The following is a 23,206-nucleotide window of genomic DNA, read 5'->3' as shown; positions in this document are numbered from 1 at the left end:
CTGAGGGGGGGGAGGGGGAAGGGAGCCTGGATGAAGCTAAATACTGAAAGTGAAGTAAGAGAGGACACCCCCTGCTGAGAGTGAGCGGGAGTAAGGAGCTGAAGAGAAAGGAGGAACGTGGAGAACATGCCACAGGCTGAGGTCTTACGAAGGAGGGGGTTTGGGAGCAGAGTTAGGGTCCACGTGAAGTAAGACCTCCCAACTATGACATAGCACCAAAGGCACATATTGCAGGGAGTGTTTATTTAGGGACCTGAGATTCAGTGTTTGAGGAAAGATTTTTTTGTTTTGGTTTTATTTTTTTAATACCCTGAGGGTCACTAAATACTTCGGTGGCTTGTAAATGGAGTGGTGGACTCCCTGTGAGAGAGTTGCTAAATAAAAATGTCAGGTGCGTCATCTGACCTTGATAGTTCAAGTATGATCCTGCTTGATGGACTGGGGTGGTGGAGGGGGCAGGATTTGCAGAGCTTGCAACGTCCTTAGTGGTGCCATGATCGTCTGATCCGTAGGATGATACCACCTATCTCTGTATTAGTTGAGAAACATTTCTTCTTGTGGGGGGTCTTTGGACCTTTCCGTGTTTTATCTGAGGAATCTTGTCTGGATTATATACGCGTCCTAGGGATTCTGCTCATTTCCATCAATTCACTTTGTTTGTAGATGTTGCGCCGAAATGCGATAGGGTCTCAGTCAATGAAAACCTAACCATCCATTCATTTAAAGACATCACATTCTCTTCCTATATGAAAACCACAAAGGTGGAAGGAAACTAGCTGAAGGACCCTGTCATGTGACTAGGTTGCTAGGAGACAGCTTCAGTGGTCCCCCAGAGCAGAGCCGCCCACCTACCCTGGTGAGCCTGTCTTAGGGATGTGGCTGCTACATGGAGAAAAACCAAATTAAAGGCTTGAAACATGCACATAAGAAAGTAGATGAGGTCTGTGTATAGTTTATTCTTTGCTCTATTTTCTTGCCCTGAATGATAACTATCTCCTTTTGGTAAAAATAACTTTAGGTAGATTCCCAGGAGAAATTTAAAAGGAATCAGGAAAAATTGGATTAACTTTAGCTGGAAGAAATTCACACTTAGTTTGTAAGAGACAAAACAGGCAGCTGAGTGGAAAGAGCCCTTTGCAGGAGGATAGGGTTTTCTTTCTCGGTTTATCTTTAGGAAATAAGGTAATAAAACTAATATTTCTTTCATGCTTAGCTTGTGGCAGGCACTGCTTCTAAGTGCTCATGTATTAAATTCTCAAACTATGAGGTGCCATTACCCCCATTTTGCAGACAACAAACTATGAGGTGCCATTACCCCCATTTTGCAGACAAGGAAACTGAGGCCCAGAAACTTGTCCAAGATAAAGTAGCCAGGAAGGGCCAGAGCCAAGCTTCAAACGAAGGCAGTCTGATTTTAGAGCTGAATTTTTTTTCTTTTTTAATTCATAGGAACTTAGGAAATTTTACTGAACTCATGATACAAACAAAGGGAAGTAGGCAAACAGGCTTTTGTGTTCTCTATCATAAAACAACCCACATTGCACGAATGAAGGAAGCCAGAATATTCTCTGATGCTCTATCATCAGGGCCAAAATTGATAAAATGAGATCTAAAATTCACTTATCAGCTTAATTATTTTTTATCTTTATTTTGTCAGCCAAGCCATTTGGGCTTGGAGATCGATTGATTGATTTATCTGGTTTTATTATTTAAAAACATTTATAAGTGTATCTAAAATAGGATGCAGTTCAAAAGATACAGTTTGTCAATAAACTTTAAGGAACTTATTGATTGGATACAACGATGTACACCTGTTTGGGCAATATGAGCCCTGTCTGGATATTCCTAGATCCTGTTTATTTGAATGTTCTGATTTTCATGATTGATAAGATTTTTATTAAGTTTTTAAACTTAATGAAGTTTAAAGTGGGAATGCAAACTGGTGCAGCCACTGTGGAAAATTGTATGGAGTTTCCTCAAAAAATTAAAAATAGAACTACCCTATGATCCAGTAATCACACTATTGGGTATTTACCCAAAGAATACAAAAACACTAACTTGAAAGGATACATGCACCCTAATGCTTATTGTAGCATTATGTACAATAGCCAAATTATGGAAGGAGCTCAAGTGTCCATTGATAGATGAATGGATAAAGAAGATGTGGTATATACATATATGATGGAATATTACTCAGCCATAAAAAGAGTGAGATCTTGCCATTTGCAATGATATGGCTGGAGCTAGAGGCTATCATGCTAAGTAAGTCAGAGAAAGACAAATACCATAGGATTTCATTCATATGTGGAATTTAAGGATTAATAAGATTTTTAAAAAGTATCCATTTTATTTTATTTTTTGTTATCTTCTTAATTTTAAATTCCTCTGAAAAAGTAATTGGCATACTATTTATTTGTCTTTCTTTAGGCAGTTTATTTGACATCACAGGTTGGCACTCTGAACCATAGAGAGGCATTTCAAATGTTGCCTCTATAATAAAATTTTCCCGGAAACCGGGGGTCCCCTTGGTTTGCACCTTTTTAGCGTTTTATTTACTTTTTCTTATGATGTGCACTTCTACCACATTTTAAGACTTTGAAGACTTGTACAACTTAAGATAATGCCTTGTAGGTGTTCCGGGGATTAGGTCATTAACTTCTGATACTAAGACTGGCACACAGTGGCCTCTTACGAATGAGTTACTAGCCTGGCAACAGCTTCTTGGTTCAGTTCTGATCTGTGTCAGGTTACCCTTTGGGGGGTAGGGGTGGGGTAAGTGTGCAGTAGGGGCCGTAAGGACTTTTTTGTGTGTGGAAGAGAAAGGGCTTATTTAGTTCCTGTGGAGGCTTGGGGAGGTTACTTATCGTCAGACTTAGCTGCTTATATAAAATGAGGTTAGTAATATCTCCCTCCGGGGATTGCTTTGAAGGTTAAATAGAAAAGTAGATGGAAAAACTGCTTTGTTAAATTAAAGCACTGTGCAAGTATTTTCAGTATCTTACTATTCCCAACACTGAATTTGCCAGATTAATAATAATTTAATGCACTATCCTGTTATAATGCCATTGGCAGACAGATGCTCCTTGATGGAGAACAATTACCACCAGACTATTACTACAGTTTCTACTGTGGTCGCTGTGAGTGATCAGGTGTGATTGAATTTTCAAAAAGGAATACTTACTACGTAGTAAAACAGGAATTCTCAGAATTAAGTGCTGACACTCCCTAAATTACCCAGGGCTTAGGCGTGTGTCAGAATCGCTGCAGGGCTTGGGGAGTGGTCCTCTGATAGAGCTTGGGGAATCAATCAAATGCTACCTTCTACTGAGGTTTTCTCTTCAGACACTCCACTAGGTGAGCGGAAGCTTGTAGGTGCTGGTATAAACAAGAAGAGGTCCGTTTGTTACAGCTCAGCAAGAGGCAGAGTTTAGATAGAAATGATCTCTTTGAAATGTAAGAACGCGTTTGTTTTGTAGGAATGTAAACTGAGATACTGGGTGTTTCCCATATAATCTATACCCACATTCAATTAGGAAAGTGCCTCTGGCCCTTCCCCAGGCTGCCTGGTGTAACAGAACATCGCTCCTGTGCAGGACACTTGCTGCAGCCTGCTGAGGGTTTCCTGCACCTTCTCCAGCCCGTCAGAGGTGACCTAAGGCTCCGTGGGGACTGACTTCCCACAACCTTGTTCCCTGCCTGGAGTAAGAGCTGAACTCTTTCTCCCTGGGTCCCTGCACTTCCTAGACACTGAATCTAGCGGTGGGAGGAGGTGGTGATTAAATTTGTTTTGTTTTTCTCCAGTGTATTGGGTCTGTGTTTTCTGTGTAAGGTCTCATTCACTTTGGAAAAACAGTTCGTTTCATTTCAGAGTTAGGGTGCAAGACTTTTATGGACCAACACTCCCCAAAAACCTTACAAAGTCTGGTTGTCTATGTGATGATATTTGCCAAGAGTTTCTACAGGAAATATTGCTACTATTTCTTTGTGTCCTAATAACATATGCAAGCAAAAAGGACAAATGAAATTATATGGCTTATGATTAATAACATTGTGGAGCACTACACTATTTCCTTCCTTTTGCCAACCTAGCTAAATGGATGAGTCCTCTTTATTGTGCCCTTTCTGCAATAAAAGAAGCCAATACTTCACGAAGTCTCCCATTAACATGTTAAAAAAAACTTTATAAAAGTGTTCCTGTATTATGCACAATATGCAAAACTGAGAAACGTTATCAACTTAAGACAGAGGGAATAAAAGAAAAAAAATTCTACTGGGTTATCCTGCTTGCTTGTGATATGACAAAAATGAATTCATTTACATGGATGAGTAAGTAAAATATTTGCACCTTCCATATTGTGAATTTTAGCAGGATTATATAGAAATGTACATTCTGGGGTTCTGGCACATTTTCTGGAATTACTGCATTGATGATTTCCTATCTTCTGTTCTCTCTTCCTTTGTCTTTAACTCATTCTGTCTCTTTCGTTGAGAACCAGGTAATCCATTTTGTACTTCATTTTTACTAAGGTTATACATGCACAGATTTTAGAGTCATCTATTCCAACAAGATTTGTTGTAAAATCACAGATCTCATCATCTCAGGCCTCTTTACCCAGAGGAAAGCACTTCCCTTCTTGTAGCTGATTCTTTTGGTTCTCCACCGTAGCTAGTCTTTGAAGGTAGCTTCTAAGGAACGAGATATCTCCCAGCATTCACACTGAATCTGGGCTGCTCTTGTGATGGCATGTGCCCATGGAATGCAGCAGAAATGACATGATGCTGATTCCAGGCTTGACTGAGTCTTAGGAAGACGGTCGGGTAGCTCCTGCTTTTGGCTGCTATGCTGGGTGCAGAAGGCGTCCCTGAGTCTGGTCCTCCAGGGATTGCCAACACTTCCCTCCTGTGGTAGAGCGCCCGCTTCCCGTACTCCATGTCTCCTCTTTCAGTTGTTGTTTGTTTTTGGTTTCCTTTTTCATTTTGCGGGTGCATATCCTCCAGCAATTTCCAAAGAAATAGTTCATGGTCGCAAGTGGCTGGTAGATTACACATAGAATTCTAGATTGCAAATAAATGTTCTTCAGAATTTTTAAGGCATTGCACGGTCGATTTCTACATTGTTGTTTAGAAGTCTAAAGCATTCTGGCTCCTTTGCATGAGACCTGTTTTTCTCTTTGGAAGCTCATAGGAGAATTTTATATATATGTATATATGTGTATCTATATATGTATGTGCACGTGTATATATGTATATATGTATATATATGTTTTATATATGTATATATAAAATTATATATATTTATAATACCATATAATATTCGGTAATATAATTTATAAACTATATAAATATTATATTAAAATATATTAAATATAATTTTTAAATATAATATTTATAATATATTAAACTCTATGTAATATAATACATATATTTGTTTTCCCATGTTCTGCAATATTACAATACAATTTGATAGGGGTTTATTTTCACTATTGTTCTGGGCACTCAATGGGACCTGATAATCTAGAAATGTGTGTTCCAGAGGTCTGGGACGATTTCTGGAATTATTGCATTGATGATTATATATCATCATATATATTTTCATATACATATTCACATATATTCATAGATATTCACATATATTCACAGATATATATACATATACATATATAAGATGCCTACCATATGTCAAGCATTTTTCTAGGTGTTAGGATACAAAGACAAAGAAGACGTAATCCTTTTGCTCCAGAAACTTCTATGGACGGTGGGTCTGTAATCAGGATGATCACACTTCCCAGTTTACCTGGATATTCTTGGTTTTTTCTAGTTTTTCTGGCATACTTATTAATACTGCTCACTTTCATGGCCAAGAAAATCTCAGTTTGGAGATAAATTCTCTGATAACCATTCCACAGAGTTGTTGCAAAGATTAGACGATAAAATTTATGCGAAAATGCTTTGTGAATTGTAAAATGTACAAATGAAAAGATTTAAGTTCTTTTATTTCATTCTCCTACTGAGCCAAAAATGTCTACAATTGCTCTCTACCTTGGTCTCTGTTACTGCTCTAAGATCTACTTGGATTTATAAGAAAATAAACTTGCCAGAAAATTAATTTCATTTTAAGGCAGCTTAGCATGTTCTCAACCAGTTTCAAGATGAAACTCCTGTTTGTGGATCTGTTTTAGATCCTTACATGTGTGCTTGAGGTTTATTTATTGGTTGCTTGTTGTTTGCAGATTTATGGGTCCTTTCGAATTTAACATTTTCTGATTCTGTTGCATTTTGCACATAGGGGACATGCCAGTTCTCTAGGAATTTTTAAAGCCTATTTGAGAAGGGAAAAGGTATAAAAGTACTCGTTGTTAGATGTTTACCATAAGGAAGGCAGAGTGCCTGCCCCCAACGAGCTCCCAGTGTCAATGCCTCACGTGTCTCTTACGTCCCTGCACATGACAGAACTGTGATTTTCTTTTGCACAGGGAAGGGAACTGAGGCACACATATAGAGGTTAAGTAACCTAGTTAATAAATACCACAGCCAGGAAAGCGCTAGGATCTAAGTATGTATCTAACCTGATTCCAAAGCCTGTTGATCATTCCTTCATGAGTTTAACAATAGGTTTTTTTTTTTTTTTTTTTTTTTAGTTTTTGAATACTGATGACGTGTGAGGCGCTGTGTTGGTGTGTTCATGGCGGTGAGTAAAACAGAGCTGGTGTCTGTTCTCATATCTAGCTTGGCATCATCATCATCATCAGTCAGACCATCATTTATTAAAAGATTTTTCCGGGTACTGGATTCAATGCTTAACTTGCATTATTGATGAAAATGGTGACAACGGCTGTGAGAGAGGGATTATAATCCTTTGGGTTTTATAGATTAGGAAACGGAGCTTCAATGAGGGGAAGCTGTTTGATCAACAGGGAAGAGTGATGGTTTGCATATGGGTGTCATTGTCACTATGATCTGTACCTTAGCTGGGCAGTCCTGCCGTCGCTGGTAGCCCACTGAGGGGCTGGGGTGGCAGTGTAGGAGCCCAGTGGGGAAAGCCTGGGGTGATTTGGCCTTTATGGAATCATTTTTTCTAAGGAATAGACTTTAGTCTTGGGAAAAAAATGGTAAGAATGTAATTTCCTTGGGGCGCCTGGGTGGCTCAGTCGTTAAGCATCTGCCTTCTGCTCAGGTCATGATCCCGGGGTCCTGGGATCGAGACCCGCATCAGGCTCCCTGCTCAGCGGGGAGCCTGCTTCTCCCTCTCCCACTCCCCCTGCTGTGTTCCCTCTCTTGCTGCCTCTCTGTCAAATAAATAAAAAAAAATCTTAAAAAAATGTAATTTCCTTTAAAATATTTGGCAGATAGACTCAAGTACAGACTATGAAAACTGAAAAAGGTAATAGTGATTATAATAATACATAATCATTGTGTAGTAAAAAATATTAGTAAGTTATATATTTAGGTTTACCTGAAGTAAACCTTATGAGTATGGCTTGGGTGAATGTCTGGACCCTAATTAGTATTCATTTGACCTAGTTTCTATTTTTTGCCTCCGGAATGAAGAATTTATTCCTGATACACAGATTTTGAGGCATTTGCTTTTGAGGCAAATCTGACACACTTTGACCCTCAGTACTTCTTTTCATACAACTTCAGAAGAGTATATATATTTTTAGTTGCTTTTGGCTTACTGGCACTCTCCTGTATCTCGTGGCTACAGAATCTTTTGAGGGGTGGTGGAGGGGACCCATAATTCTGTGACTTGGGTGGAGCTGATCCCACCTCCCATTTCATGGTTACAGGCATTCTCCTATGGCCTTTGCCACAGGGATGAATTCAGGGATGGGCACTGATCTAAGGCAAGCATCTGCAAGTCCTCCCTGGGTCCCTTCTGCTCTAATTACCCGGAATTTAACGGGGATTTACTTAGTTGGTTGGGTATGAGCCTCGCACTGCTGATGGTCATTCTATGCAACAGGTAAACAGACTCATGTCTGAGAGATGGAGGACAGACCCTGACAACATCATTTGAGCCCTGGATCCTACTTTGCCTGAACTCAGTTTACCCTTCAACTTCCATGTCATGTAAACCCACAAACCCATCTTATTTATTTTTGCTTGAACTCATTTGAATTGTGTTTCTGTGACTTGTCACCAAAAAGCTTCCTGGTTGAAACCCTATTCCACTGGTGATGTAATCTTTAAAAATAAAACAAGGTCAGATCACACTGATCCTTGCCATTACATTCGGAGAAATTGTGGGCATTCTGGTTTCGTCACTAAGATATTGTGTGAACCAAGGTCATCCGGTAGCTAAGTGCTCAGAGAGTTTTAAGGAAGCAGATGTCTTGATCCATAAAGGGTTTGGGGGGCCCATGCCAGGACTCTACCTGCTTCTGGTGGATGTGCTCTGTGACATCTAAGTTAAAGATTTGACAAAAGGGGGTAAAATGAGCCATCAGGACACAGGTGCCCATGGGGAAGCCTGACTGAGAAGTCAAAGGACAGAAGGAAGACCAAACGTGGCCTTACGCAGAGAACGGCTGAACACTTTTGGAAAGAATCTTCATTGTAAAAATTACCTAGTGACTTCTGTCTCTAACTGATATATTTCACTACTCCCCCCTGGGTACCTCCCCTCCCATGCCATTTTAAGCTTAAAATAAAGTGACCGTGCCACACATTTTGAGCTTGTCAATCTCTTTGGATAAAATTTCATCTACTTCCATTTGTGTAATACTTAATAACTACGGTAACTTTGCATCTCATATAAGTGATGACAGTGTCAACATGAATGTCTCTCTCTCTCTCTCTCTCTTTTTTTTGGCCATATTAAGGCTATCTAAACAATTCTAGGTTAAAAAAATATTATTAAAAGGAAAGCAATAAAAAAAAAGGGAAAGCAATCATGCATGTGTTGTTTTAAGCTGCCTACACACAAGAAAGAGGGATGGGACAGATTGAACCTATAATCAGAAATAATTTTTTATCCTCAAAGCAAGGCCATAATTAATTCCCATTAAATCTATTCATGAATCATCTGAGATCAAGCAAGGTAGCTTCTCAGTAAACACTTCTGGATGCTAGTTGCTTTTGCGATCTACTGGGTACATAGAATTATTGGACATACACTACTTCAGAATAATGCCACAATTTTGTTTTACTAGGATTAATTAAGTCATTTAAAAACTAAGATGAGTTATTTAGCAAGACTAATTGCCTATTGATGTCAGGGCTAGTTTGTGATAATAATTGATTTTCTAGTTAATAGAGTGAGAGGGGCATGCACTCAGAAGTAGTTTCAAATCATTAAAATATATTGTTTTTTTTTTTTTACATTTTATCCACTTCCATTTCAAGTTTAGTTGTTTGTAAAGTATAATTTTAAAGGAAAATGGCTCAGAACATAGTGATTTTCATTGTTTTGTATGATCTAATCAACAGCATTCTTGAGAATGTTCTAAAGTTAGAACATACCGGCTCTTTGTTTGGCATTTCGTTTTTTCAAACTCGTTCCCTCATAGTTTCAAGAAAATTACAGATGTGTATCTTAAAAAGAAGTTGTCGCCCTCCACTTATAAGTATCGTAAATAATTAATTACTTTATTAATTATCGATAGGATTAATTTTGTCTGAAGAGCCAAAACATAAAAAAAAAGGGAAGAACTAGATAATTTTCTCTGAAATGACTGTGTAAGTCCATAGGGAAATTGGATTTCATACAAATTGCTTCATATTAGTCCTGCATTCAAATATCTCCTGCTAGATTCCCCAGTGAGATTTCTAATCATTTCTTATAGTGATCAGCTATTATCCACGCCTATCTGATTTATATAGACACTTTATATATTAAATACTGCCTGTACCTAGTCCAGTACTTTGATTACATACGTACCTGACTTTCACAGCTAATTTCATAAGATGCTTTCTCCTTTTTTGTCATTTTGACATGACATGAAAGATTTTCTTGGTGCCAGTATGTTTCCTGCTCAGCTCCAAAATATATGATAGCACAGCTATCCTAATTTTTCCTTAAAACCTTAAAAAAAAACCCATGAAAGTCCATACTTCATTCAGATTTCCTTAGTTTTAAACCTAATACTCTTTCTTTTTTTCTGCTTGAGGATCCCATCCAGGAAGCCACATTACATGTGGTCATTACGCCTCCTTAGGCTCCTCTAGCCTGTGACAATTTCTCAAACTACCCTTGTTTTTGATGACCTTGGCAGTTTTGAGGAGGAACATAGAGTTTTGCAGGCCCTGGGAGCTTTTAAAAAATGCTTTCCAGAAAAAAAGAAGTAAACAATAAGTGTCTTTTCCTGTGCCACAGAAGAATGTCTTTACCAGTGCAGATTAAAGCCAAAGAAAAAGAATTTCTTGCTTATGGAGGATAGCAATCGTCAACCACATACTCTACTCTAGTACCTGCATAGAAATGAAAGGGTACACGCCCACATGATTTGACTTCCGAGGTGCACAAGAGAAGACTTAAAAATTGGAAGTAATTATATTCACAGAGAGGGCCGAGGGACCCTGCTATGAGCAGATGTTTTCTGGCTTTATGAGCCTGGAGCAGGAGGGGCTGAAGCAAGGGGCATGAGCCCGTTGGCTAGGAAAAGGTGACTCAGAGCAGGTTGGTAAACACTGGGTAGTTTACGAAGGTAAGTCTGGGGTTGTTTCCAGTGAAGCCTCTGGTTGCTATGACTTGGGCAGGGCCAGGCTGAGAAGGAGGCAGATAGAGAGGAACTAGGTGACTTCCCTAGATTTTTGAGTACTTTTCCCCCTAGAACCACTCAAAGTGTCTGAAATGCAAAAATATTCATGGTACCAGGCCTCCTCTGAGTAGGGAAGCCTGATTTAGCAATAAAAACGCAAGACTCCCAGTTAAGGTTGAATTTCAGATAAATAATAAACAGCTTTTTCAGTATAAGTATGTCCCAGGCAATGTTTGGGACATGCTTATGCTAAAAATGTATTTGTTGTTTATCTGAATAGTCAACATCCTGCATTTTCTCTGCATTTTCCTTGGGTCCCCTTGGGTATGTGTGGCGGGGGAGAGGAGAGAGCAGAAAAGGAGAAGCATTGTAGGTTGGACAGTTTCTAGCCTCAGACCACCACTCTCAGAGAGCAGTTACCTTAACGTGAAAGACAGATGTGATATTGTGTATTCTCAAAAGCTACCCCAGGTCAGCCTTTGAGGAAACTGTGAGCCTCCAAGACCTCTGGAACAACATTCTTTTTATCTCCTTCTTTCTTCATTTTTTTTTTTTTAAAGATTTTATTTATTTGACAGAGAGAGAGAGAGACAGGGAGAGAGGGAACACAAGCAGGGGGAGTGGGAGAGGGAGAAGCAGGCTCCCCGCCGAGCAGGGAGCCCGATGTGGGGCTCGATCCCAGGACCCCGGGATCATGACCTGAGCCGAAGGCAGACGCTTAACGACTGAGCCACCCAGGCGCCCCCCCCCCTTCTTTCTTCATTTTTGAACAGATACCCAATCAGTCCGTGTCCTATAAACAGTATTCTTTAATATATACAGATACTGAAGAAAACAACCCAGTGGGATCAGAAACAAGGGGTCAGCAAAGGTAGAATTTCCTCACGGCCACTTGGTTCCTAACACGTCCTTTTTGTTTTGTTTTGTTTTGTTTTCTTTTCTTTGTGGGGCTCTGGATTTACGGACCAGTGTTGAGTCTCACGGTTTTCTCCCGCTCCTCCTATCTAATTTCTAGTTTTTTCAGATGATGGCAAGAATAAAAACTTGACTGTAAAAAATCCCTCATGCATGGGATAATTGAAAACTAAGTATAATTGTAAAAGTTAAGTGTTAAACCACGTTATGTGCCTTGGCATAATTTAAAAAAATACATAAGCATAATTTAACAAACTAAAGAATTTGAAACTGATATAAGTATGCTCTTGGCCTCCAAGAAAGTCAGCGAAAGGATTAAGCTTGACATCCTTCAACATCAACTGGATCAAAATCAGAGAGCATTTAAAAGCCTTTGCAAAATAGAGATGACACATCATAATCTTTTAATGGCAGAAATCCCCATTAGCATCAACTGTTGCATAAATAATATTCAGTATAGTGATTAGAAATGTTAATTTCTTAGAGCAATCATAATTTCCTTTAATCTACTATGGCAGTGTTTTTTAAACTCCAGATTATGACCCATTAGTGGGTCATGAAATCAATTTAGTGGGATATAATCAGCATTAAAGAGAATAGAATAGAATAGAAAATATCCAATTTCATTGTATACAATGTAAATATAATTTCATGTGCTTTAACTTCAGCTTTCTAAAAACTTAAGTCTAACTACTTGGTTACAATATAAAATGTATTTCATATGGTCTGTCATGCAGTCAGGATACAATTATCCTATATTATAACAAATAAATTGTATGATCTACAGGTGAAACACAAATTTAAGTCACAAATTGCTGAAAACAGAAGAAAATATTTACAGTAGAAGATATTGTGATGGCTTATATGTGTTTAACCAATAACGAGGCCACTTCTCTGTTTGCTGAGTTCTGGTTCAAGGTGATAAATGTGGAGTTCTACTTCTTATTATCAGTGCGATTAGGGATGCCTTGGTGGTTTACGTAAGTGAGGGCTATGGGGGCAGCCTGTCTCTACTATTTCCAGGTCAGCTTATCTTGGGCATGTAACTGAATTGTTCTGTGTCTCGATCCCCTTATTGATAAGATGAGCCTTGCAATGAACTGGTCATCAAATTCGTAAAGATTAAATGCATTTATACACAGAATGTATCTAACACAGCATTTGGCACTTAGCAAGTCTTCAAGAAGTGTTAGTTAGGTGGCTTTATTACTTTTTCTTATTTTCGTGTAAGAATAGCCAGCATTAGAGAATTTCTTGCCTCAAACTTTTAATTTTTCTCTCTGACAATCGGAGAACGGAGGCCAAAGTGTGCTTTGTGGTTCCGCACACACAGGGTCCCATGCATGAACTCTTCTTCATGTCTCTGTCAGTTCACGGGAATGAAATGTTTCAGAGCAAAGCTTCTCAACCTGGGACACAGGACACACCTTGCAGCATTGCGAATTTCTGAGATGTGATTGGGATTTTGAACGAATGTGCAAATACACCTTTGGGGGATACATGGGGGGGATCAATGGCTGCTAGCATCACGATCATGAGCATATGTGGCGCAGTGAAGAGTTAGATGGGATCTAAGTTCAGGCCTATTAATTAGCATGGTAACCCTGAGTAAGTTACTTAAATCTGGTAGCTCCACTACAGACACTATCTGTCTGCAGAATGGGGATTAAAGAGCTCCTACACAATACAGTTGCCGTAATAATCGATGTTTATAGGGTTTGTAAAAAGCTTAGCATCAGGCATAATGGCTGCCACAGAATGGCTATTCAAGGAAGAATTAATAGTGGAAAAAGGGTAGGGAGACTGGAAAATAGAACACAATGGTTGCTTTTCCGAATTTCAATTTTGGAATGTTAAGTCTATCACTGAATCGTTAAGTAATCATTCATTTAGTAATCCATTCCTTCATTTATTCAACAAAAATTGACTGAATGCTGCCATGTGTAAGGGATTATGTGAGGTGCTGAGGTGTGTCTTATCCACGAATGGAAAAGGCACATTCTCTGTCCTCACAGAGCTATGATCCAGGAAGGCTTGCTAACAGGCAGTCACCAACCTTGTGATAAATGGGGCAGCAGGTAAAGTATGGGGCTCGGGAGAACAAGGGTGACATCTCGACCTCAGAACCACATTCAACAAGATTTGTGGTTTTGTTTCATCTTATAGTTCCAGTTTTCAGTTCAGTGCTTAACAGAGATAACTTCCTTTTGTTTATTTAATGCTGAATGGTATGGGTCAAATGTATAGACCTATTAGGGGACATTAAGGGCAGAATTTGATCTGTGGAGCCCAGAGGAAACTGCTCTTCTCTTGAGTATGGTCCTAAGGATGAGCACATGTAGTGCGACCTCTTGACAGCAAGGGGACTAGAGAACGGGACAAACAACCACCTTCAAGGAAAATCAAAAAATCCAGGGCATTCCTATTTTTGCCTGGACTTCAAGGACACTTAGAGCTAAATTTAATGTTCCATTACCAGAAGTATAGTAGCCCATTTTTTTGTTTGTTTATTTCTTCCTCTTTTCTCTCAATGATTTTGATTTTCCATTTTTAATGCATGATGCTATCTCTCTCTCTATCATCTATGCCCTATTAAATGGTTTTTGGAAGTAGACAGGGTTTAATTATTGAATAACTTCAGTAACTTAGTGTCTTACATATTACATTAGCCTTTTACTTTGTATATTTTTATGACTCAATGGACATGACCAAATTGTAATATATTTAAACTTTATGAAATTGAGTCGTACTTTGACAGCTCTGTCTATCATAGAAGAATTTCACAGCAGGAACAATGTCTTCCAGGAGAAGTCCTTAGGTTACTAATAATTGGATGTCACAGTATCATTTGGGATTACATCTACTGTTGGGAGACAAAGTTGCTGTGTTAACCCATTTAAATTATTTTTGCGCTCTCTGGACACAGAAAAACTCTTTTACCTTTGAGCAAAGCTGTCAGGATAGCTAAATCAATGTCCTGGTGTCCTTCTGACCCCATCCGAAAGACCGTAATCTGCAATTTGAGACAAGGCGACCATTAGCAATGCATGTTTTTCCCCAAGAGAAATTCGATCAATGAGTCCATATCTGAACACAGACTGTCTTAATATCTACAAGGTAGAGTCTTCACCACAGGGAAAGCAGGCAGAGCCAGAATTCGGCTAGAGGGTTCTGCAGTTCATTAAGAGGAAGATGTCTCATAGCCTCCTAACAGGGACCACCTCACATAATTGCACTGATGATGTTTACAACGACGAGAAACAATGAAGGAAAATGTCCTCTTCTATCGTTTCAGTTTGAAATTAAAACTTGCTGGATTTACAAAAATGTGTAAGCTGCGATGTAAGCTGTGAGTTGAGAAATTGTTTAAAAGTAGCTAGTTTAGTATGCCCTTCAGTAAGTGGGCCTACTGTGTGTGTGTGTGTGTGTGTGTGTGTCTGTGTGTGTGTGCGTGCGCACGCGTGTTTATGTATCTGCGTGTGTACAATAAAGCCATCACCACACTTACTCCTCAGCAATAGTTATGAAGGGTTTTGATATTGGGACGGCTCTAGATCCTTCAGTCCTCTCGCTAAACTTGAACCCCCTTGAACCCTCTTACACTGTTGGTGGGAATGCAAATTGGTGCAGCCACTCTGGAACACAGTATGGAGGTTCCTCAAAAAGTTGAAAATAGAGCTACCCTACAACCCAACAATTGCACTACTAGGTATTTACCCAAAGGATACAAACACAGTGATCCGAAGGGGCACGTGCACCCCAATGTTTATAGCAGCAATGTCCACAATAGCCAAACTGTGGAAAGAGCCCAGATGCCCGTCGACAGATGAATGGATAAAGAAGATGTGGTGTATACATATACAATGGAATATTACCCAGCCATCAAAAACAATGAAATCTTGCCATCTGCAACAGTGTGAATAGAACTAGAGGGTATTATGCTCAGCGAAATACGTCAGTCAGAGAAAGGCAATTATCATATGATTTCACACATATGTGGAATTTAAGAAACAAAACAGATGAAAATAGGGGAAGGGAAGGAAAAATAAAATAAGAGGAAAACAGAGAGTGAGACAAACCATAAGAGATGTTGACCTCTAGGGAACAAACCGAGGGTTGCTGGAGGGGAGGTCAGTGGGGGGATGGGGTACCTGGGTGATGGGCATTAAGGAGGGCACATGATAGAATGAGCACTCGGTGTTATATACAACTGATGAATCTCTAAATTCTACCTCTGAAACTGATAACACACTATATGTTAATAAAATTGAATTTAAATAAAAAAATTACCTTGAACTCCCTTGAAAATAACTTAGCAATTATTTCCAGGTTGTAAGAAGAGGAAAACAGATAATACAATAACATCTTTCCTTTTGGTAATCCAGGGGAGAAAAGTATTCTCCAGGGATGAATATCAGGAAGGAGGGTAAAGATAGAGCGATGGAGGATTAATACAAGGTCCCAAAATAATGTGGAACAATAGCAAAGATCTTTTCTCCAAGTCAGAGGGAAGCCAAAAGTTTATTTGAATATCTACACTGAATTACTATTTTTCTCAGCTGCTTTAGGCTTCAGGTTTCTCTAGCTGTAAAATGAGAAAATAATAGTGCTTGCCTATTTCCAACTACCTAGGAAGTAAACTTTATAGCATTTGCTAATGTATAATTCTAAGTTTTGCCAGTATGAGGGAGAGAATAGACAGATGCAGAGACTGTTAAACTATCAGTTGCCTTAGAAATCTAGTCCACTACCCAAAGTAACTTGCTTAAGGTCACAAAATGAGTTAGTTAGGAGAGTTGTGATTAGAACTCAAGAGCTCTCACGTTCTTGTCTTGTGCCTTAAACACAGGGACGAAGAGAGGGGAAGAAAGATTATACAAACATCTGATTTGTGAGCTGCTTAATTCTTTTGTATCCTGATTGTTTATGTCCTGAGGTCAGACTGTGCAATGAGTATAAAGCAGAGACTGTAGACTGAAATGCCTTCGTAGGCATTTGAACTCAAAAACATGAAAAATAGAGAGAGCCAAACAAAATCTATCTACACACTGTGTTTGGCTCAGGGGCCGAAGTTGTGATCTCTGGTAAGGACCATTGGGTGGAGGCGTGCCCCAGCTCCATTAGATTTGCGCTGAAATCTGCTTCTGCATGGCTATAGGTTTGGCTGAAGGGCCAACAGAACATCCTCCCAAATGGCTACTGATGCCGCCACGAAATCCACTTGGAAGAAGAGAGGCATCTCTTCTCAGTTCTGAACTCAGGAGCAGGTGCGTGAATTGGGAAGACAATCTGAGGTCCACAGGATTAAGAACCAGGGAGCAGAAGTGGAACTTGGCCAACCCTACAGATTAACTCTTCGAGCAGGCCAGCTATAGTCTGTAAGGTATCATGTCCTTAGCTGGGAGGAAGCTGAGGAGAATCAGGATAATATGTGAGCTCATTGTTTTAGAAGAATTTAAAACTTAGGCATCAGAGTTCCTTAAACACGGGACCCACTTGTTCTGTAATGCCTTCATTTTATTGCCTAATTAGAGATCACATTTCTTATGCAAATTTTTCTGAGGCAGGAAATAGAAAAATTTACCTTGAAATATAACATTATCAGGCCTTCCTAGGAACAGATTTGAGGAGGGGGGGTAGGAAGGTGTATAATGTAGGGTTTCTAAAGGATTTGGGACAAGAGGCAGTGGAGACATAGATCTGTGTTTGTTTTATTTTTTTTTTAAGATTATTTATTTATTAGAGAGAGAGGGAAGGGGCCGATGGAGAGGGAGAGAGAGAATCTCAAGCAGACTTAGCGCTGAGCACAGAGCTGGACGTGGGGCTCGAACCAGTGACCCTAAGATCAGGACCTGAGCCAAAATCTAAGAGTTGGATGTTTAATGGATGGAACAACCCAGGAGCCACCCAGGTGCCCCCCCTGTGTTTTTATTTGTCAAGGAGCCTGAAGTAGAATTGTATGCCAGGGCTTCATAGTTTTTCTGGGAAACTGATGTGGAGGGAATGGCTGTCCATCTGTCCATGCCCCTATTCAAGATGAGAAGGAAGTACTAAGAAGAGGCTGGAGGATCCAAAAACAAAATTTATTTCATAATTTTGCCTTGAGCTGACCTGAGATACCTATTCCCATCACTACTCTGAAACTTTTTTATTTGAAATTTAAAACATTTTAAAATCTCAATTACACCATGTATATAGCTAACCTCAGGGGGAAAAAGGTCAAATAAAATAAAATCAGAGCCATTCTACCAACCCCAAGTTTGGCAGAGATGTGGAAAATCAGGTATTCTTAAATATTCTTTGTGGGGCTGTGAATCAAAATAATAGTTTTGGAGTATGATAGGTTGATAAAAATTCATTGGTATTGATGTATGATTCTTTAACAACACTAATATTTTATTTAGGGTCTTTACAACTATGTTTGGAAATGAGGTTGGTACATGTCATCAATCGTGCCTCATTTTGGTGTTAGAGTTGCACTAACTTTTCAGTATGAATTGGAAAGTCTTTTTTTATTTACTTATGCCCCAGAACAGTTTATATAGCAAAAGAATAGATCGCTGATCACCTTTATAAATTTTCCAGCAATTATTGATCAATTTAGATTTTCTGCCTTTCCCTGAGTCAGTTTCATGTACTTTCCTGTGTAATCAAATATTTCATCCAGACTTCAAGTTCATGGGTACACAGTTATATGCAGAATTTGCTTTCTCTCTCTTTTTTTAAGATTTTATTTATTTATTTGATAGAGAGAGAGAGAGACAGCAAGAGAGGGAACACAAGCAGGGGGAGTGGGAGAGGGAGAAGCAGGCTTCCCGCTGAGCAGGGAGCCCGATGTGGGGCTCGATCCCAGGACCCTGGGATCATGACCTGAGCCGAAGGCAGATGCTTAATGACTGAGCCACCCAGCTACCCCCAGAATTCTCTTATTATTTTAAAAATCTCCTTTATGTCTAGAATCATATGGATTTTTTTTATTCTTCATTTTTAACTTAATCAAAATCATGATCATTTCAAAGAACCAGGTTTTCATTTTATTGATCAATATTATTATTTATAATTTGAAGCGATTATTTTCTGCTTTTATCATTATCCATTCATTTCTTCTGTTTTTGCTTCCTTAGCCATTCCTTTCCTAGAATTTTAAGTTGATGTGGTGGTCACGTTATTTTTATTCTTTCTTGTTTCCTAATAAATGAATGCATTTAAGATTATGTATCTCACATGTTTTTATATGCATTATGTCATTCTCATTCATTTTAAAATATATGTCACTTATTTTCTCTTAAAATTGTTTTTAATATTACAATGTGTGTGGTATTTGTAACATTTTGTAAACATGCTATTTTGCTTTAAAAAAGCATGTCTTCTCTATTTGCTGGGTACAGAGTTTTAGGTACAGATTACACGTACTTTTTATTCAAATACTCTATATATTTACTTATTTCTGAGAGGCATGTTGAAATCTCCTATGATGAGTACACACTTCACAATCGTTCCTTCAAAGTAAATAGTCTTCACTTTGCATGTTTTGAAGCTTTAAAAAAATGTATAAAGGTTCATGACAGTCTGTTCTTGGTGGGTTGCAGTTTTTATCAACATAAAATCTCTCCCTTTCCTATTTAATGTTGTTGCTTTATATTATATTTTACTTTATATTAATATTTATAGTAATATAATTAATATAATTATAATTAATATAATATTGGTATTTATATTTTAATTGCCATATATACTCTTATGGGGGATTAGAATGTGTCTGATACATTATTCTATCTGTGCATTTGTGGGGTTTTTTTGGTCGCTTTTTGGTGGTCATTTTGTTTTAGCTGTGTATCTTATAAACAGCAAGGTAGATTTTTTTTTTAACTGAATCAGAATATCTTTCTCTTAAAGGTAACAAAGAATCCAGCTAGGTTTAATATGATTACTGATTTCTTTCATCTTTTTTTCCATCTTATTTTATGTTTTCTATTTTCTAGACTTTATCATTTCCCTTTTACCTTTCTTTTCCTTTAAAAATATATTTCCTTAGATAATATATGCACATGGCAAAAAAAAAAAAATCCCAACAGCATCAAGAAATATGTGGTGAAAATGAAGGGTATCATTTCTCTTCCCAGTTTTCCAGCACCTCTCAACAAATCAAGCAGTATGACCAGTTTTGGAGATGTTCTACACATAAATAAACAGAAAGGCACACATCTCTCCCTTTTAACACGAGGGGTAGCGAGCTTTACGCATTATTACGCTTCACTTTTTTTCCTTGGCCATCTATCCTGGAGACCATTCCACTCAGCCGTGAAGAGTGCTTGCTTCATTGTTTGTTGACTGCCAAATGTTTCATTATATGCATGGACTACAATTTATTTAACCAGTCGTCTCTACTAATGAACATTGGGGTGGCTCCCTATCTTTGGTCATGATAAACACCATTGCAGGGAATGCACATGGCTGAGTCTATCTGTAGAACACTCCTATTTCCTGCCTTTGTTTATTTTGATCCTGTATGGTAACTGAAATAATTTTTAACATCACAGTATATATTTTTCTCCTAAAATAATTTGCAAGCTCTAATTTTTGTTTTTGTTTTTATAAGTAGCCTCCACACCCAGCATGGAGCCCAATGCAGGGCTTGAACTCATGACCCTGAGATTAACACCTGAGCTGAGATCAAGAGTCAGATGCTTAACCAACTAAGCCACCCAGGTGCCCTTGCAAATTTTAGTTTCTATACCTGCTTTTAATATTCCAGAAATTACTCAGAATTTCTTGTCTCCTAGCATGGTATCTTTTTTCATCTTCTTCTGTGCTAAGCATTGATAGGGATTTGTTTCAAAAAAATATATATATTTTTGTTATTTTTGCCTTTTATTGTCATTTGAGGGGCAGGAAGGGAGAGAGGCACATACGCTCATTCTATCAAATCTCATCAATGTAACCTTTAATAGAAAAAAAATTTTAATTATGTAGAAGTTAGTTATTTTGATTGACTGATTTAGTAAATAAAGCCTGATTTTCCTTTATCATAAAATTCGTATTTTCAACATGTACCCTAAAAGTAACTCTTGGTTTTGTTTGACATGGTTGCTTATTTTGTCAAAACGCTATGAAATATAGGAAGATTAAATGTTCTTCAAAATTTGGGGGCGCCTGGGTGGCTCAGTCGGTTAAACGTCTGCCTTTGGCTCAGGTCATGATCCCAGGGTCCTGGGATCGAGCCCCACATCGGGCTCCCTGCTCGGCGGGAAGCCTGCTTTTCCCTCTCCCACTCCCCCCTGCTTGTGTTCCCTCTCTCACTATGTCTCTTTATCTGTCAAATAAATACATAAAATCTTAAAAAAAAAAAGTTCTTCAAGATTTGAAAGAACAAACCTCAAATATTTTGTTAAAAAATGCACAACGTTCCCCTAAATTCAGGTTGACATTTTCTATCTTCAGCTCACTTGCGGACAAATGGCCTTAGCCCAGATGCAATTCTGATTCTCAGACTGAAGGAAGGCTAAGTCTTTCCAGATGACAAGATGCCCGTATTCTCCGCCCCTTGAACTTGCCGGCTAAGCAGCTCTTGTGCTTATGTTCTCGCTCTCATTTTGCACCCCGTTCAAAGTTCAGAAGTCAGGGTGTCGGATCTGTCACCCGCACCCCCTGCAAACGAGGGAGTTGTGGAACACAGATTCATTGAGTGTCTCTGTGCCAGGCACCGTGGAGATGCTGGGAACAGAGCAGTGAACAGAGCTGACAAACAATTCCTGCCTTCCCAGAGCCTACCTCCTTCTAGTGCATTCTATACAGGAGAGGCAGAGGGAAGTGACTACGTATAATGGTATGTCCAGGTGCCTCACAGCCTCCTCCTCCTTCTCAGTCCTCACTGTCACCGCCATTATTCAGCCTGCAGACTCAGAACTACTCAGGAATTTCTTTACTGGTCCTCCCCATGCTGGTCCTTCCATTTCTATTCCCCATGCTGCTACCCAAGCAATCTTCCTGATTATATCACCCCCCTTTACTAAAATTTTTGTGTCTTCCATTGAGAAAAAAATATTTTACTTACTTATTTGAGAGAAAGAGAGAGAGTGAGTGAGCATGAGTTGGGGAGGGGCAGAGGGAGAGGAAGAGGGAGAGCCAGACTCCCCACTGAGCAGGGGGCTTGAAGACAACAGGGCTCCATCCCAGGACCCTGAGATCACGATCTGAGCCGAAGTCAGACGCTTCACCGACTAAGCCACCCAGGTGCCCCCACTGCTAAAAATTCTTAGCAGGATATTCAAGGAATGCCAGTATCACACTCCTGTCTAGTTCTTTAGTTTTATCTCTTGTAGATTCATGGTCACAGCTGCACCCTTGCTGCGACCCCCCCCCCCCCCGCCCACCACAGCCACAGCCCCAAACACCTCATGCCCCAGTTGGGCTGAGCAACTTGCTCCTTTAAGGACCCCCAGCATTGTTTCTCTCCTCTTAGCCTTTGTCTATTCAGTCCTCACCCCCCCCTTTTTTTTGGAGTGCCCTTCCCTCTGCTTGCAGAACAAACCAAAAGCCTTTCATCTGACACATGCCACTGAGGAAGACTTTGTAGAACGGGGATAGAACCCTCACTCCTCCTTGTGCCTCTTGCTTACTCTGCGAGGCTATCCGGCGCTCTGCTTTAGCCCTCCCTTCCCCTTATTTGTACACGCCTCTCTCTCTTCCGTATAAAAAAGAAGCCTGTTTGCAGACAGGATCACTAGCTTGTCCTTGCTCAGTATTGTTTGCTGAGTGGATGGATTGTTACCAAATTGCTGTGTTAAGGAAACTGGTAAGTGAAAAAGTAGCACAGTTCACATGGAATGGTAACATAGCTAAAGAGAATGGCCATGTTAGGCTACACACCAAGGACATATTTCAAGTGTTAACTGTCAGTTTAATTGTCTACTGGACACTGTATTATTGCTAAGCACGTAGTCAAACATTATGTGATAGAAACTGGGCTGCCCGAGTTTTAGAAATTGTTTGAGGCTTATTATGAATGTGACATTTTTGAGATACAGGTAGCACTGATTAACCCAGAAGTATGTTTCACCAAAGTGTCTGAAACTTTGGTGCCATGTAGATTAAACCATAATAGAGAAAAAGATTCAAAGCAGGAAAAATGATTTGGGAGAAATAATTTTATATTTGAAGATGGTCTGGTTCATCTTCTGGGCAACAAACAAGTATATTCACCGCTTAAATAATAAAATAGAGTATATGTGGCTGAATTAATCATGGACTTTCCCTTTCTAAAACCCAGCAGGTCCTGGAGCGGAACAAGATGAAGGTACAGAAAAACATATTGGAAAAATTAAACTGACTCCTTTTCAAGGTGTCTATTAATTAGCTTAATTTGTGATTTGTATTTATGTCTGAGTGGGCAATCAATCTATGAAAATTGACATGGAGATTGGGGCAAGCTTTTGAAAATGAAAATAACCATGATGTTAAGCTGAAAAATATCTGTAAGTTGCAAGGACACTTTGGCTCCATCTATCAAAAATAGAAAGGAACATGCCACAATCATTTCATGCTGTGTTAGCTGTGTAAGAGACGATACCTGGGTTTGACAAGTGGTTTGG

General features: G+C 39.1%; 1 protein-coding gene across 1 annotated transcript in view; it reads right to left on the bottom strand.

Moving 5' to 3' along the window:
* The window catches only part of TRPM3 (transient receptor potential cation channel subfamily M member 3), an 816,058-nt gene that overhangs the window by 106,788 nt on the left and 686,064 nt on the right, over positions 1-23,206 (bottom strand). Inside the window, exon 9 of the mRNA XM_025891560.2 lies at positions 14,556-14,628. Within this exon, the coding sequence (XP_025747345.2) occupies positions 14,556-14,628 (73 nt within the window). The remainder of the gene's footprint in view (positions 1-14,555; positions 14,629-23,206) is intronic.

Source organism: Callorhinus ursinus, unplaced genomic scaffold (genome assembly GCF_003265705.2).
Source record: "Callorhinus ursinus isolate GAN/ISIS: 27379988/994484 unplaced genomic scaffold, GSC_fseal_2.0 scaffold28, whole genome shotgun sequence".
Lineage (NCBI taxonomy): Eukaryota > Metazoa > Chordata > Mammalia > Carnivora > Otariidae > Callorhinus > Callorhinus ursinus.
This window is presented reverse-complemented; position numbering and strand designations above follow the sequence as displayed.